The sequence below is a fragment of the Silurus meridionalis genome, chromosome 5 (assembly GCF_014805685.1).
Source record: "Silurus meridionalis isolate SWU-2019-XX chromosome 5, ASM1480568v1, whole genome shotgun sequence".
NCBI classification, from domain to species: Eukaryota; Metazoa; Chordata; class Actinopteri; order Siluriformes; family Siluridae; genus Silurus; species Silurus meridionalis.
The window spans coordinates 26,209,295-26,227,155 of record NC_060888.1 but is presented as its reverse complement, the minus strand read 5'-3'; the positions used below and the strand labels follow the sequence as shown (position 1 = coordinate 26,227,155).

Sequence of the window (17,861 nt, the reverse complement as noted above, 5' to 3'; positions counted from 1 at the left end):
TCTGATTGGCTGAAAGAAAGATGAGCAACTGTAATTGTAACTGAAGAAAGACGACTGTAACCATAGTAACATGGTATTCGGTGATAATTTTTATATCGCAATTCTGATTTTTCAACTGGTCAGTAGGTGTTGAGTAATACTTTAAGGTATCACACACACACACACACACACACACACACACACACACTGTATGTGCAGCCACTGTTTAATAAGTACGCCAAATAAATAAATAAATAAATATAAAGGCTATGGCAGTGAAGAATGTGCAGAAGCTAATCTGATCTTACATTAAAAAAGGTTCCCATGGTGGAAATGTGGTGTGATGCTGTGTTTATCTCACCCTGCTGTAGGCGTCTGGGTAACGCGAGGCGAAATAGGTCATCGTGTCCAGAGCCAGAAGCCCGGGAGGTGTCCGGCTCAGGTCCTGCCCCGGGTTACTGTTGTTCTGGAATGCACACACAAGAGCACACAATAAATCCTGCTTTCCGAAGGAACCTTCACAGGAACCAGACACCAAAGTGTAAGCCTCATCCTCATCTAGAAACTGATCATTCATTCTTTATTCGAGGTGGTTATCAAAGACTCTCGACACGTTTTGAACACGTCAACAGATGGCAGCACGAGGCTGCACGCACAGTCACAGGAGCACCGACCATTATAAGTCAGTGTGCAAAAAGACATGGTCCTGTGTACATCAGGAGCTGTGCGACTGAGGTTAATCTGACCACGTGATTTACCACGTCGGCAATTCATGGACAGCGAATTAGAACAAAGAGCAAACATGAAATAAATCAATAAATCAAGTACACTCTTGTAAACAGAGCTAGTCTTGAAACTTTGATACCACCTCGCAGTTCCACCATTGTGGAGGATTGCTCACTTCAGTGCAAATTGTAGTCCTAAACCATTGTAGCAGACCGTTTATTAATCATAGTCCAAAGCCATCTTCGGGATTGAAAGCAGATCTATCCACGATCATCTAATGTATCTTCAAGCATGAGTGAGTGGTTTCCAATTCGATCCAATCAAACTCCATTTAGAAGTAAAGAATTTATCTGTAGAGCAAACACTCACCGAGAAACCCAGCTTCTTGAACTCTTTAGCACACAGAGACCGGCGACGCTCCGTACTCAGACTGCCGTCGCTTTCCGTCTCGAACACGGCCTGGCGTAAACAGTGCAGAGCCTCCCTCTGTTCCTGAGAGAAGAAAAAGAGAGAGAGAGCTCAGTTTTCAGCTGGAGATCGACCGAATAATGGCCACCGACAGTCGACTGCTGGAACTAAAAGCACATACCGATAGTTTTTCCTGCCTTCCCGTCCACTGTCATAACAAGAGCGGCCTCTAGAGGCGAATATAAGCGTGCTATATTATATTTATTATTTATAATTTATTAATAAATGTTTATCAATTTATATATTTATTTTATTTTGCACATTTTCATGATTTTTTTTGTAATAAAGTGCCGTACAATTTTACATGGAGTGTTTTTTTTTTTATCTAGTATCCCTTTTTAAAAAAAAAAAAAATCGGTTGATTAACCAGTTATCAGCAAGTACGATCCAACCCAGCTATGGGAATCGGTCGAGCTCTAGTTTCTATGCCCCCAGCTCGGTGTGGATTTGGGGTGTGGTCCTGCACCGAGGTCAGAAGCTCACCTGGTTAAAGGAGTCCAGAGCGGTTCTCATTCGCGCATCGAGGTGGTTCAGGCACACCGACTGCAGCACGTACAGGTAGTGAGCCATTTCATCTCCAATAGGACCAGAGCTGTGGATTATATTCTGAAAGAAAAAACAAAATGATGTTGAAATGATAGATAATCATGCATTAGTAATCATAGGTTTGTTTGTTTTTTAAAAAAAAAAGAGTCAAGTCTAATCCTAATTCAAATTAATTTACATGTAGAAAATGTTTTAAATATTTAAATTTGACTAAATTTATGGAAAAATACTCCCGCATGTCCCACAGCATTACCACGTTTTTTTTTTCAAAAGAATGACGTGCTCTACATTTTGCCCATTTTAAGGTACAATTAGTGCTGTGAAATATCTGCAGAAGTTGTTTTCCTGTTTTCACTTACACTACAGCAGCTACAGACTCCCCACCTCAGCACCATTCCCTTACCAGCATCTCTATTGCCACTCACATGAGTCAGATAACATACAGACTGGAACTAAAGACTAATTCCAAAAACACATGTTAAATATCTCTTTGGTCTGTTTATAAGCCTTAGATTATACGGTTCCAGACCAAATTAATGAGAAGTTACCATAGAAATGATCACACCTCATAATCAGAGTTCAGTCACACAAACCTGTGATTTGAAGCTGTCGGAGATGCTTCAAATGACTTCCTGACCAACATAATTCGACAGTATTGTGCAATAAATTAGTTCACCTTTAGGAGGAACGTGTGCAGAACTCAGCTCACCTTGTGAATATACTGGCGGAGATTCTTCTTCTCAAGGAAAGCAAACAAATCCTGAAATTCATAACATATAACTCATTAGCATATTAATACCCACTCTGCATTTTATTGCACTATACACAGATATACTATACTACACTATACACAGCTTTTACTTTTCTGGTATTTGGTAAATATGGCACAAATATCACATTTATCCAGATCAAACTTTCTTGCTCCAAAACAACGACAAAACCAAGAATTTTGGACTCATCTGCCCATTCATTCATTGGTCCTTGTGTATTTTCATAGAAACAAAAAACCCATAAAAGACTTGGTGTTTCCAATACCAGGGCTCTAGTTGATGGTTAAGGATTCAAATGTACTTTAACTTAAACATAACTAAAATAAATAAAAACCCTCAAACAAAACCATGTTTCCATTATTTCCTTTTTTTCTTGAAAAATCTGCACTGATGCAGTGCAATATAGCATGTATTCAAACTGTGTGTTATTTATTTTATTACCCTCAGGCACAGTACGACCTCAAGAAGGCAGCAATCTTTGATGAAATACAGTCCTTTTTTAACATTAAAGTCATGTGTTCACTAATAGGTTTTCTATTGAAAATTTTGCTGAGACTGCGTTTTTTTAGTTAACGGAAACGCCGTTTTTTTTTTACGCTCTCCAAAGTGGATAAATTTGACAAGTACAGCTTTTTCGTGTCGCAGTGTGGACTGTGAAATGATGACGCTACGTGACGGAGCCTTTGCTTGTCATTGCCGGACCGTTCAAAGAGCATAAAAACGATTAAAAACTTAAAATGCTGTTTTAGATAAAAAATTATGTTTTCCAAAATTTATCGGGATTAGTGATGACGTAGCCCGAGTAAGACGCCCAACTTTAAAATTCTGCAGTTTTGGACTAATATCCATCCGTTTAAATTCGATTTTAGGTTTCGTCCTCAAAACAAAGCAGGTCGAAACATGAACTCACCAGTCTTTCTGCATCTCCAGCTGTCTGCAGCAGGGCCATGAGGAGAGCCATAGCTTTGGTCTGAAGCTGCTGGTTAGACCTGAAAGAGAGAACATAGTACATAATCCTGCACTGCTTTAGTCAAGTCAAGTCAAGTCTATTTGTATAGCGCTTTTCACAACAGACACGTGCTTTTCACTTTAGTCTCAGATTCCCTGTTAGGGGTCCAAGCACTTGCTCAGAGCTCCTCTCATTAAACCAGCAAACCTCATGGGATTGATTCCTGCTCATACAGTTTATATCAAATTGAGCGATTTATTGGTTTAAACGTTCCTCCACCACTTTAATAGATAATCAGGATTTGTTCCTCCAATATACAACGCCAATTCCAAAAAAGTATGGACAATGTGTAAAATGTCAATAAAAACAGTATGCAAATCTCACAAACCCATATCTTATTCACTATTGAACAGAAAGCGTATTAAATGTTTAAACTACGAAAATTGACCATTTTCAACAAAAAATCAAGGCCATTTCGAGAGGCAACAAAAGTCTGGAAAAGGTAAGTGTTATTAAAATGATACAGTTGAAAAAACATTTTCTAACTAATGAGGTTAATTGACAGCAGGTCAGTAAGATGATTGGGTATAAATAATGTAATAATCTTAGAGAGGCAGAGTCTCTCAGAAGTAAAGATGGGCGGAGCTCCACCAATCTGTGAAAGACTGTGGCTTGAAATTGTGGAATCATTTCAGAAAAAAATAAAACTGTGAAGACTTTGAATCTTTCATCATTTAGAGGACAGACTATCTTAAAAAAATTGGACACGGGCAAAAATCAATATTGGATGTCCGTGATCTTCAGGCCCTCAGGCGGCACTGCATTAAAAACAGCTATGATTCCGTAATGGAAATCACTGCATGGGCTTATGAACACCTCCAGAAATCACAGTTTGCCATGTCCTCCACAAATGCAGGTTAAATCTCTATCATGCATAGAAGATGAAATATGTGCCGTATGCCACTGGGGCCAAAGCTCATTTAAAATGCACTGAGGCAAAGTAGAAAACTGTTCTGTGATCAGACGATTCGAAATTGTAATTACTTTTTTGAAGCCATGGACACCACGTCCTCTGGACTAAAGAGGAGAGGGACTATCCGCATTGTTATTAGCGCTCAGTTCCAAAGCCTACATCTCTACTGGTATCAGAGTGCATTAGTGTCTGTAGAATGGGCATCTTGCACATTGGGATAGGCTCCATCAATGCTGAATGAAATATATAAGTTTTAGAGCAACAAATGCTACCATTCAGAAATCGTCTTTTTCAGGGAAGGCCTTGTAAACATCATTAAGAACATGCTACCTGCATACTGCATCTATTTCAATAGCATGACTTTGTAGTAGAAGAGTCCGGGTGCTAAACTGACCTGCCTGCAGTCTAGACCTTTCAGCTTTTATACACATTTAGTGCATCATGAAATGAAAGAATACAACAAAAAAGACCCAGGACTGTTGAGAAGGTAATATCCTGAGGCAGACACAAATAGGACAAGGTTTCTCTCCCAAAATGCCAGAAACTGGTTTCCTATGATTATATAATATATTTTCTTTTTAAAAATGTTTATATATTTTCTCAGTTCCACAGTGATTTTATTTACATTTTACTTTTTTGAAATTGGGGTTTTAACAGAGTAAAAAAAAGGTACTAATCTCAGACCCACTGTGTTTCTAATGTATTTTATTCAGTAGAGTGTGTGTGTGTGTGTGTGTGTGTGTGTGTGTGTGTAAATCTACATACACCTGCAGATGAGAGATCAGCCTCTCCATTGTGATCTCCTCTCTGATCTGGTGAAACAAGCTGATGCTGCTCAGAACCATGCTCTCCAGGATGTCCAGAGAGACCTGCTGGATGGAGGTGTCCATCACTTTGGCGTTCACGAAACTGGCGATCTGTAAACGTAGGTGCACACAAACACACGCGTCATTCTGTGCATTCAGGTAAAGCAGCTGACGTGAGTAGGCCGAGTGTGAGGCGATCTGCACCTTTTTGATGAAGACGCTGGAGAGGTTTTCCCAGGAGACGATCCCATGGTCCATAAGCTCCATAAAGGCTGTGAGTGTGTGTGTCACAATGAGAGGAGCCCTGCACACACCCATAGACATTTTTAGAAGAACATCACGAATTATGTGCTACATTAAATGCCACAACAAAGAAAAAAAAAACATAATACAAATTATGACACAGCAATTTTTTTTTTTAGACAATAATTAAGAATTTATTTTTTCCCAGTTCTTTATTTTAGTTTGCTTCTGCTCTATTTATCATTTTATCATATTTTTGTAAAATGTAACTTCTAAATTGAGTAAAGTTTAGGAACATGTCTGGCACGAGTTTGATGGAAGAAACACGCACTCGTTAGTGTCCTCCACGATGTGGATGAGAAGCGAGTGTCCGTCTCGGCTGATGAACTCCTGAGCGAAGGTGACGTCTGTGGAGATGATGGCCAGCTGCTTCAGGGAGTCGCAGCGAACGTCCGAGTCTGAGCTCTGGACGCCTTTATAAAGGTCGTCTGCACAACGGCGCTGCAATGCAAAAAACACACACACACACACACACACACACACACACAGAGTTATAAAAAACAAAGACTCAGACCACAAAGACACGGATTATATGGAGGAGGAAGTCACTCACCGGGGCTTTGGTCAGGCGAAGGATGCTGCCATTCTTAATGTCCAAACGATTCTGTAACAAACCAACATACACACCGAGTCAGAAACCATGTGACGAAAAGAAAAAAAAAAAAAGAGGAAAAGAGAGAAAGAAAGATTAATAAAGAAAAAGAAAGAGAAAGAAAGAGAGAGAGAGAGAAATGCAATAGAGATAAATGTATGAAAGATGTACTAGAGTATAAAAATATATGGCAAAATATATTGTTTTAAATTATTATTGGAGTGCAAATAATATCAATATTCATATAATGGAATAATGTTTGTTACACACTTTATTGATATATAATACATATTTAAATAAATTATACTATTTTATATATATATATATATATATATATATATATATACACACACACACACACACACACATACACACACACAATATACATTTTCACAAAATTAGGTCTAGAAAATAAAATTATATGAATTACATGATGTTATATCCCATGTAGTGAGCTTCAACGGTGAGTTTGGGATTGAGTCATGGTTCATGTTAAAACAGATTAAATAGCAAAAGATGATTTTTTAAAACCAGAGTAAACAACAAACAAACCAGATCACTGCAACGCAACAGCGCTGACATTCAGCTCACCTGTTACTTCCTTCTAAACGCAGAACATGCAAACGTGTTCCAGTAATACATGCTGGCATTGGATTGAGGAAGTCAGGATTGCGCACACGCACACACACACACCCCGACTGCTGAAAGACAGAGAACTAACTTACCGACTCTGTGATGTAAGTGTGAGCTCCATCCGCATACTGAAGGGCGTAGTTCTCTGGTCCAGGTAGATTCCATCTTATGATTAAAGCACATAACAGATTTAATTATACTGAAGAATGTAGGAAATATGCATATATTATATGTATAATGTGTATACACACACACACACACACACACACCCCTACCTGTCACACACTTCCTTAATCACTGCAGTCAGGGGCTTTTTCTACAATAAAAAAGCAGAAAGAGATGTGATGCATTTTCATATTAAGAGTGTGTGGGGATTGGGTTCAAAGTTACTGTACTTTCAGAATCCATCAGCGGAATTAAACACATGCTACTGCCCCCATTAATAACATCTGCCACTGTAAACACCAACACACTACAACTATTAACACCACACACCAAACCAATCAAATACAACTAAGCAAAATGAACACAAATGCACTATACCTTTACCATTACAACAATTACCATCAAACACTAATAACACCATCACCATGTAAGATCATTACTATCAACACCATTAAACCCATGAACCTAAATCCAATCAACACCATTACTATTAAATCATTTACCATCAACATTAAACCCTAAAACCCAACAACACCATTTAAACCATCACCATCAAACACCAATAAACACAATTTACCATTTTAAAACATTACCATCAACACCATTAAACCCATTACCATTAAATAATTTACCATCAACAATAAACCCTAAAACTCAACAACACCATTAAAACCATCACCATTAAAACCATGAATCTTATTAAAACCATCAATCCCATCAACACCATTAAACACTTCAGCCTAAATCACACCAACACCATTAGAACTTTAAACACCATTAACACCAACAACACACACAATTAACATAATCACTATTCAAACCATCAACACCATTAAAACCATTAGCCTGTACACAATCAAACCATTAACATTTCTGCCAGTTTTGTCAGCATTCGATGTCGACACCATTAAAATCACCATTAAACAACACTCATACGTTTTTGAACCCTACAATCAGTTCAACATGAGAACAAATTTGAAAAACGGGACGGATCCAATGTCCAGGCCAAAAAAGTTCAAATAAACAGCAGCATAAAAATAAAATGTCTGAAACAAACAAAAAAAAATCCACTTCAACTTTTCTGCTGAATCTTACACCATACGCCTGTACGGGTTCCTCACAGCATGTAGCATTAGCATGGCTTCCTTTAGCATTTTAACCCCAAATGATAATGTGCTGTTTTAGAGCTGTTACTGTTATGGGACTTAAATAACAGAGCAGCATCGAGGCTTACACCAGCGTCCTTAAGTGTAGCTTCTGGGATGTTACAGAGCCGTCATCAGGCCGTAGGGTGAAATTAGCAACTTTATTTGGAGCAGATTTAGAGCTCAGACTCGGACTCTAAACTACAGACTTCTAACTCTCTTTAAAATTAGCTTAAAAGCAATGCAGTGAATATAAACTAAACAGAAGGTTTATGGACGTCTGACCATTCCACACTCAGTCCCTATTCGCTCTTATAATAACCTCCACTTTTCTGGGAAGATGTTCCACAAGATTTTGTGGAAAATTTTTGCTCATTCATTTGTTCACAAAGGTGAAAGTCAGGTACTGATGTATGTAAGGTGAGAAGACCTGTTCAGTAGGAATAAGTTTAGAGCCCCACAGCAGGAGGTCTTCCACTCCAAACCCATGAAAAGCAGATCTTTAGGGCATGTTGGAACAGGTTTTGGGTCTCCTAGTTCAAGTGAAGGGAATGCCTCCAAGTTTGTGGGAACCATCTGGAGAAGAACCACATCTTCCTGGAAATGTTAGGTGTCCCAATATTTAGTCCATATAATGTATGTTTTTGTCAATGAATTAATCTAGAAGCTGGTTCTAAAATTTTCAGGTAATCTTCAGGTGACTAAAAAATCCGAAAGTAATTGCCTTCATTTTAGGCAAACGTAAAAAAAAAAAAAAAAATAATTAACTACCAAGCTGTAGTTTACTCAGTCATGTAATGTACGATATTGTTTTTGTAGTTTATGAACGAGTATTACATGAATGCTGGGTAAAATTCGAGCGTTAGCCGCTAGTCTGGGATTTTTATTTTAAAATCAGCAAGTTGCATAACAAAGCTGTGAATTCAGACAAGTGGGTGTGAAGTACGGTGGCCTGGAAGTGCGGAGCAAAATAACAAGTCAGTAAACACGACAGACAAATTTGGAGAACTGATAAAAAAAAAGTGTTCTAAATTGAACGCATAATTCAGCACATACAAAAAACGAAGTTAGATACACAATTTCCTAATTCCTGTAAGCACTGTGTGAAGGGTGTCTTGTCCAATCAGAAGTAAGTATAGCAAACTGTTCGTATTCTTTCCGGTTTAAACGTGACTAAAAGTGTTGGAAATTGGCACAGACAGAAATGATCGTTTTTCAAAATATGTCTCGTCCAATCAGTAGTAAGAATAGCAAAACTTAATTTGATACAGACTTTTCCGGTTTTTCTGAATCGTCTTTGTGTTTTCTGACTGGTTTTCTATGACATTCGCGCTTGGAATAGCGCAAATGTAGCGAGAAAGTAAAACCCATAAATCTTCCGATAATCTCAGGTCTGTCACGAACTCGAACCCGAAGGCACGGCGTGTCGTTCCGCTTTGCACTCAAGCCGAGAAACCAGCGCATAAAAATAAATGAAGGAGGCACGTTATTGCTGCGTCTGACTCCGAGAAACCCGGTAATTAGTTGCGGATGATGTGGTGAACCGATTGCAGTTTTTCGGTGTAGTGTGGTAGACCAATCAGCAGGCTGTAATTTGCGGCCGACGGCCCGGTCGAGCCGAGTAGAAGCCCTGGGTTCAATCCATCAACATGCCAGAAGGGGAGTTTATCTGAGCGGTTTTAAAGGGGGAAAGCAAAATCTATCTCGCGACCGCCAAATCATCCTTTAGCGCAAACACTCCGCTTTGGGAGAACCTGAGAGAGCGAGAGAGAGAAGAGCTTAATGAGGCTTTAGTTTTTTTTTAATGCACTATCACCACTTCCTCATTCCACCTGGGCGAGGCCAGACCGAGACCGAGACGACCGTAAGCCTGGAGCCGCGAGGAACATTCCAGAAGAAAAGTGTTTGAGGATCCCTGATCCGAGACAGGACATGTACAACATGCTTGTGCAGCTCTGAAGCAATTTTTCAGTCATGTTTCAGGAGATGATGCATCAGTCAGACATAGTGAAAGTGTCGACATCACGCCCGGTTACTTACCTGGTCCAGCTCAATGAGCTGAGGGTACGCCCCTGGCATCTGAATAGCGATCTTCACGATGTCCTTCTGCGGCGGCATTGTGATACGTAGATGCCTGTCCTCCTAAAACACTGAAAAAGAGAGGACACAGATTTTACAGGGACACAGCAAGCTTCCTATTCTGAACTTAAATACTTTGCAACCTTATATTAAATTGTGATGTCACAAAATCAAAAACTTCCACCGATGGTGATTTTTAAACGCACAACGATGTCAAAAGATAAACTCCAGAGAGAAATAGTTGTGAAAGGAAAAAGGAAGACAGTGAACAATGACTTTCTTGGTTGGCTACTGTTTAGATACAAGCCGTTGTATCAGACAGGTTTCCCAAACTCGTGCTTTTTTATTTTTCTTGGCAACAGCGTTACCGGTTAGTCAAAGAAACTTAGAACCGAGCATCAGAAAATAATAAGGACATAATCCTCGGTCTTTCACACATGCAGTAATAGCGGAAAAATGCGGCGGCAGGCTATTCCCAAAATACCGCTATGCTCCTAAAGGAACCGCAACATATTTTACCCGTTACACTGTGTAACAGACACTGTCTTTCGTTAAAGCCTGTGTAAAGTTCATTAGTTTTAATGTAGACACCTGTGGCTTACAGACAGGTGCGGCTTATTTATGTTTAAAATTAAAATCTTGGTCAAATTCAGTGGGTGCGGCTTATATGGGTGCGTTTAATAGTCCGGAAATTACGGTATGTGAATATGGCGTATTACAACGCTACGGAAACCGAAGGCGTGTCCTGAGAGTCATGTAGAATACAACATGGCAGAGGTAGAGCTGCGACTTCCTGAAGACAGAACAAAACAAGAACGTCCCAAACTACTTGGTTAAAATCCCACAAGGCATGAAATGTTGCCTTCACTTCTCAACTAAAAGTCCCAAATCTGTTCCAGCATGACAATACCCCTGTGCACAAAACCAGCTCCATGAAGATTTGCTTTACACGGGCTAGAAGTGTGCAGTAGATCTTGAGTGGCCTGCTATGGAGCTCCACAACCCTACTGAACACCCACGGGATGAATGCGAACTTGCAACTGGCTGCACCTCAGACCTTGAGAACGTGGTCTTTGAATGAGAACAAATGACCGCAAAATCTAGTGGAGCATCTTCTCAGAAGAGTGGAGAGTATTTCAACAGGAAATGGGGACTAAAGGTAGAAATAAGATGTTTTTCTTTTTAAATGTGCTGTTTTCAATTCCTACAGTTTACAAAGCAGTTACTTCTGGGATTTTAGACATTTGAGGCCAAAAGAATCGGATTAGGCTTCGGACTAAATACAAAAAGTAAACTCTTCACAGCTCTGAAGCACGCTGGAACTGAAACATGGATACACAGCGTGTGTTAGAGGAGCGAAGCGTCGTCAGTGTGCTCCCATTTTTATAATGATTTGCACCTTCCTCTTTTTATGGAGAGCTTGTGAGGTCATGCAGCATTTCTGAAATCTGCACATGGGAAACACAGAAACCTATATAGAAGGAGATACTGTATATGGCACACAAATGCATAAACAAACAGGCACACACACACACACACACACACACACACACACACACACACACACACACACTCACACACTCACCACAACAGAAGCTCCAGCTGAATAGTTTTACCAGACTCGAGTGCTTGCGTGTGTGTGAACAGGATGAGAAACACACAAGTCCAGACTCACTGTTCTCTCTGAGAGAAGGAGAAGGAAGTATGTGTGTGTGTGTGTGTGTGTGTGTGTGTGTGTGTGCTTGGTATCAGTGATTATATTTAGCCCACAACTGCAACCAGTCACATTATCATTTCAGACATTCATCCACTTGACAGATTTATTTTTTGCACAACATACACCACAAACTCCAACACACCAGCACAAACCATCACACACACCACAAACTTCAAAACACCAGCACAAACCAACACACAACGGCACAAACCATCACACACCAGCACACACTCAAAACAACGCTTAACAGCACAAACCAAAGGTCGAGGGTTAAATCCCCATCACCGCCAGGCTGCCACAGTTGGGCCCTTGCGCAAGGCCCTTAACCCTCTGTGCTCCAGAAATGCTGTACCATGGCCTGACCGTGCACTCTGACCCCAGTATACTAACAAGCTAGAGTTTCCAAAGAAAGAATTTCGCTGTGCTGTAATGTACGTGACCAATATCCAAACACTAACGCAACACCAACACACACTAAATAAACTCAACCACACATTTCTACAAATTTTATTTTATTTAACTTCATCTTTTTTTTTTTTTTTTTTTTATAATTTCTGATCCTAAAATGTTTATAGTTTTATTTTATAGTTTTGCTTGTTCCAGAACCCAGTACCCAAACTTCGGATTCCTAAATGGTAAGTTTTTTATGCCAATAAAACAACCTTAAAATCTTAGAAAAAGAGGGAAAGAAAAAGGAAAGAAAAAGAGAGAGAGAGAAAAAGAGGGGGAGAGATAGAGGCACAGAGCCATGAGTTTATTCTTCTCAGGCCTTCTATTTCATTCCTATCATGTTCCTGCATGCTCACAAGCCTGACACATTCATCCGCCCAAATTCATTCCTTCACACACACACACACACACACACACACACACACACACACACAGGAAACATATTAATGGGTGGGAGACAGACAGACAGACATCTGACAGAAATAGAGACAGACAGGTGACAAACAGACAGACAAGAGAGTCAGACAGACAACCAGATGTAAGACAGACAGAGACAGAGATACAGACAGTGACATGCAGAGGACAGATGGAGACAGAAAGGAGACAGACAAAGAGGCATGCAGGCAGACAGACAGACAGATGGGGAGACTATAGGAAGGACCAGAAAGACAGAAAGAACTTGATAAAGACAGACACAGACAGACATACACAATGAAAGACAGAAAGGGGGGAGACAGAGAAAGAAAATCATTGAGAAAGTGACAAAGAGAAATAACGAAAAGGAAAAAAAGCACAGAAAGAGAGAAAGAAAAAAAGAGAGTGGGTATAAATGCAGAGCTGTGCTAGTTACAGCTGGGTGAGATGCCTGAGGTTTCACACATGCACATAAATACACACATACACACACACTGCATCCAACTAGTGCGTGTGTCCGTGTGTGAGTGTGTGACCCCCACCCCACCAACACCACCCACCACAAACACACTAATTTCATCTCATGCCCCAATTACACACATCTGTCTTGGTATCTTTAGCCCAGCGCTCTAATGCCACTGTATGCTACTTCCTGTTCACCTATTAGGGTTCTGTCATTTCAGAAATCCCACAACGCACATGTCGACTCGGTCTCTCGATACGGCTGCCAGCGAATTGTTCAACCCGACGTGTCGAAGCAGCGTCTTTGTAAAATTAAACAACCGTCACCCCGAATCAACATCATCAATCCCCGCAAATCTGCGCTCACAAAAGCAGCGTTGTTCCTGTTCGCTCGTGGTTTGGATCGTTAAGAGGATTTATTTCCATTTGATCCTGATAAATGATCGCTGAGAGCTGTTCACACGCAACCGAGAGTCATGCACACGCTATGGTCATACACACGATATAGAAAGTAAAAACACACACAACCGAGAGTCATACACACTCTATATAGTCACACACACTAGAGTCATACACACTCTATATAGTCATGCACACACGCTATAGTCACACAGATGCTAAAGAAAGTAAAACCCACACAACCTAAAGTCATACACACTCTATAGTCATACACACACACGCTAGTCATACACACACACGCTATAGTCATACACACACACACTATAGTCATACACACACACACACTATAGTCACACAGATGCTAAAGAAAGTAAAACCCACACAACCTAAAGTCATACACACACACTATAGTCATACACACACACGCTAGTCATGCACACACACGCTAGTCATACACACACACGCTAGTCATACACACACACGCTAGTCATACACACACACGCTAGTCATACACACACTCTATAGTCATGCACACACACACACTAGTCATACACACATGCTATAGTCATATACACACACACGCTATAGTCACACACATGCTAAAGAAAGTAAAACCCACACAACCTAAAGTCATACACACGTTATAGTCATACACACACACGCTACAGTCATACACACACACGCTACAGTCATACACACACGCTATAGAAAGTAAAACCCACACAACCTAAAGTCATACACACTCTATATAGTCACACACACGCTACAGTCACACACACACACACAGACACACACACACACGCACTATAGAAAGTAAAACCCACACAACCTAGTCATACACACGCTATAGTCACACACGCTATAGAGTTTTACACGTTATAGAAAGTAAAACACACACAACCAAGATTCATACCACGCTATAGAGTCGTACACGCTATAGAGTCATACACACACTAAAGTAATACATACGCGAGTCATACACCCACTATAGAGTCATAAATGTGCTATAGAGTCATACACAGCCTTCAGCAGATGTTCCACTGGATTTTGTGGAGAGTTTGTGCTCATTTAGCCACGAGGGTGTTAGTAAAATCAGGTACTGATGTAGGTGAGGTGAGGATTCATCCTAAAGGTGTTTAATAGTGTTCAAGCTTTATAGCAGAAGATCTTTCATTCCAAACCCATAGAAAGTAGATCTTCATGGAGCTGGCTTTGTGTACAGCAGCAATCTCATGCTGGAACAGGTTTTGGGTCTAAAGGTTTAAATGTCATGCTCCTTCATCCAAATACAGTTGGGTGCCTCCGACCTCTGTAAAAGTTTGGAGAAGAATTACATATGGCTGAAAAAGTCAGGTGTCCCAATACGTTTTGGTCCATACAGTGTGTATGGACACACCTACAAGAGCTTAATGGAGTCTTGTGAGAAGATTACGACGTGTGTTTTGGGGGAATTTGTGTTTATTCAGCCAAAAGAAGATTAGTAAGACTCTCAACCAACATTCCAGTTCTTCCATAAGGTGTTCAGTGGGGTTGAGTTCTTCTACACCATGAACTTTTTGAGCTCATCATCACGTTGGAACAATAAGTACCCTCCAAGAAACTGTTCAAGCTCTGCAATACAACGCATAAAGTTCTCATGGTGTCCACCAAACCTTGATTCATCCATACTTCCCGATACTGAGAACACATGGAGAACGCATGGTTGGGTGACTCTTCCGGTGACGTTCTTCCACACTTGAAGAGACTCCTCGAACGACTCGTTGCAGTCAAACGTAAGTCACGTCGAACGTTTCTGTGGCAGATTTAACCTGCTGTCCGTGATGAAATCGCAGACGTGTAATGTGCTAGAAGAATTGCTGTTTTGCAGGCAGATGGAGGTCACACCAATTTGAGTTTTGATTTGAGTTCATTTACTTTTCGTTTTTATTTCATGGATAAAATGTTACTTTCTGAGGACAGTGAATCTGAACTTCTATACAAGCTGCACATTGACCTGAATATATCCAGGTTTCATTTCTATAGTATTTCCCTTGAGAAGATACTAATATGTATATATGGACCGAAACAAAGTAAATGTAATTTGTTATCATACTTAAGTTGCTTTTTCACGTGTCTGTACAACACTCAAGTGTTTCCATTTAGGGAGATTTTTATTGTAACTTCACTACAATTCAAAGTCAAATATTTTACTTTTTACTCGACTACATTTTGTGAAATCTGTCGTTCCATTTTATTTCTGAGGATAAAAACATAACTGGTGAAACACGCAGCGAGTCACCAATCAGGATCGAGCGCACGCTCTGTTTTACACGTGTTCTGATCGGCGCTCGGTGTATCTACTGATCACCAACATACAGTTCAGCATCAGTTCAACATCAAGCAGAACATTTAGAGAGGAATAAATGATGAAGAAACTCCAGACTTGAACTCAACACAACACACGTGACTTTATTTACACGTTTAGTTGAAGTCGTTGAAACTAAGGTTTTTGGGCTCATGATCATTGTAATAAAAATCAATCAGTGTTTGAGTCATTAATATCATTCTATTAATAGATCAGTGTGCTGAGAGTCACATTCGAGTCTTTTCAAATAAACTGAGTTAAGAGTCTTGTAATAAAAATGATAACAGGAACATTATAGTTATAATAAATCAGTACTTTGGATACTTAAGTACATTTGAAGGCAAAAACTTTTGTACTTTTACTCAAGTGAAAGTTTAAAGGGACACTTTTACTGTTACTGGAGTCACATTTGACTACATGGTTTCCTCCACCACTGTCAGAGTCTCGCTTTTCCTATTGTACAACCATTAAACACCACGTTTCAGTCTTGAGTTGCAAAACACCGCAGATTTTCCTTCACGGTTTTACTTTGAAATCTTAAAACATCAAAGGATTGTTTCTGTTTGAACGCGTTTCTTTTGAAATATTTTTCAAAAGCCTTTTGTTGATCAATTAGAGAATCCACAATACAAGTCATACCTGATGCAGGTGTTAAATGTGTGTGTGTGTTATTTTGTAGCAAAAGAAGGTGAACTTTATAATCACATCATTATCCAGCAGGAACATGACACACTTCTTCAAACAAGTCGCAGAAAATAGGAAACGGACCCGGAACTACAGCTCGAGGTCGATTTGAAATCTCAATAGAAACAATATAATAAACTATAATAATAATAATAATAATAATAATAATAATAATAATAATAATAATATTTTTCAGCACTATTATAAAATACTCCACAGTGTTAAAGCAAACCCATGCAGTGATGTTGCTCCACTCTATCATTCTTCTATTCTATTCTTCTCAAATATACATAGAAAAGTCGATCGAAACAAACAAACCCTAGAAATGTTTTTGTCTTGTATGTTTGTTTGTTTTTTGAGCAAGTCAACCGTAAACACAAACTCATGCAACGTGATTCTTACCTGCTGATAGACCAACCTTTGCACATCAGAGCTCCTGGTTTCTTATTAAAAAAAACTTTTCCTTTCCTTCTCCCCGCGTCTTACAAGTTTCCTCTGAGTTTCAGACTAAGAAGGAGGATTTCTACCATAAAGACTTCCGATTAAACACTTAGTGCACTAGGTAGGGCGCATGGGACGCGACTGAAAGCCCCCTATGTAGAGCGCGTCTACAGGAAGTTCTACAACATTCGCACGTCCGCCTACACGACATTCCCAGTTCCGGGTTTCCTCCCGTGGCCCATGAAGAAGATCCGGGCTGCGTCCCAAACCGCACACTTCTGTCCTGCTCCAAAGTACAAACCGATCCATGCGTACTGTTTGTTTTCTTTTCTGCTCTGTAGTGAAGGAGTGTGTGGTTTGGGACGCAGCCCCCAACCATTTCAGGGTTTCCAGCAAAGTTTGAGCAGAAGTTCAGAGAAAAAGTTTTGGTTTAGTACAACAATGTTGTGAGGAACAGGAAGTTGGCGATGGTGGTGTTCCTGTATGAGTTTGGCCACTTGGCCTTCATTCAGTAACCTATTTAGTTATCCACTGTGCAAAAGTTTGTGTGCCCTGGTTATAAAGGAGAAACACCAGTTATAAAGACACTGGTTATGAAGGCAGGAACCATGACTAAAGGCAAAACTCTGGTTATAATAAGTTATAAAGTATAAAGTTAAAATCCTGGTTCTAAAGTTAAAATTCAATTCATGTTTATTTGTATAGCACTTTAAACAATGAACATTGTCTCAAAGCAGCTTTACACAGATAATGTGGTGATGAAAAGTGAATATGTTCTTTATAAGTAAGTTTGTCCCTGATGAACAAGCCGGTGGC

At 39.8% G+C, this 17,861-nt stretch overlaps 1 protein-coding gene across 1 annotated transcript in view; it reads right to left on the bottom strand.

The window, feature by feature from the left end:
* Nucleotides 1-17,231, bottom strand: part of elmo3 (engulfment and cell motility 3) — a 30,386-nt gene extending 13,155 nt beyond the window's left edge. Inside the window, exons 1-13 of the mRNA XM_046849522.1 lie at nucleotides 17,007-17,231; nucleotides 10,096-10,205; nucleotides 7,021-7,061; nucleotides 6,838-6,910; nucleotides 6,074-6,124; nucleotides 5,792-5,961; nucleotides 5,422-5,521; nucleotides 5,177-5,328; nucleotides 3,400-3,478; nucleotides 2,429-2,479; nucleotides 1,657-1,779; nucleotides 1,075-1,197; nucleotides 341-445 (exon numbers count right to left, since the gene is read on the bottom strand). Coding sequence (XP_046705478.1) covers nucleotides 341-445; nucleotides 1,075-1,197; nucleotides 1,657-1,779; nucleotides 2,429-2,479; nucleotides 3,400-3,478; nucleotides 5,177-5,328; nucleotides 5,422-5,521; nucleotides 5,792-5,961; nucleotides 6,074-6,124; nucleotides 6,838-6,910; nucleotides 7,021-7,061; nucleotides 10,096-10,173 — 1,146 coding nt within the window. The 5' untranslated portion in view covers nucleotides 10,174-10,205; nucleotides 17,007-17,231. The remainder of the gene's footprint in view (nucleotides 1-340; nucleotides 446-1,074; nucleotides 1,198-1,656; nucleotides 1,780-2,428; nucleotides 2,480-3,399; nucleotides 3,479-5,176; nucleotides 5,329-5,421; nucleotides 5,522-5,791; nucleotides 5,962-6,073; nucleotides 6,125-6,837; nucleotides 6,911-7,020; nucleotides 7,062-10,095; nucleotides 10,206-17,006) is intronic.
* Nucleotides 17,232-17,861: the final 630 nt, after the last annotated feature.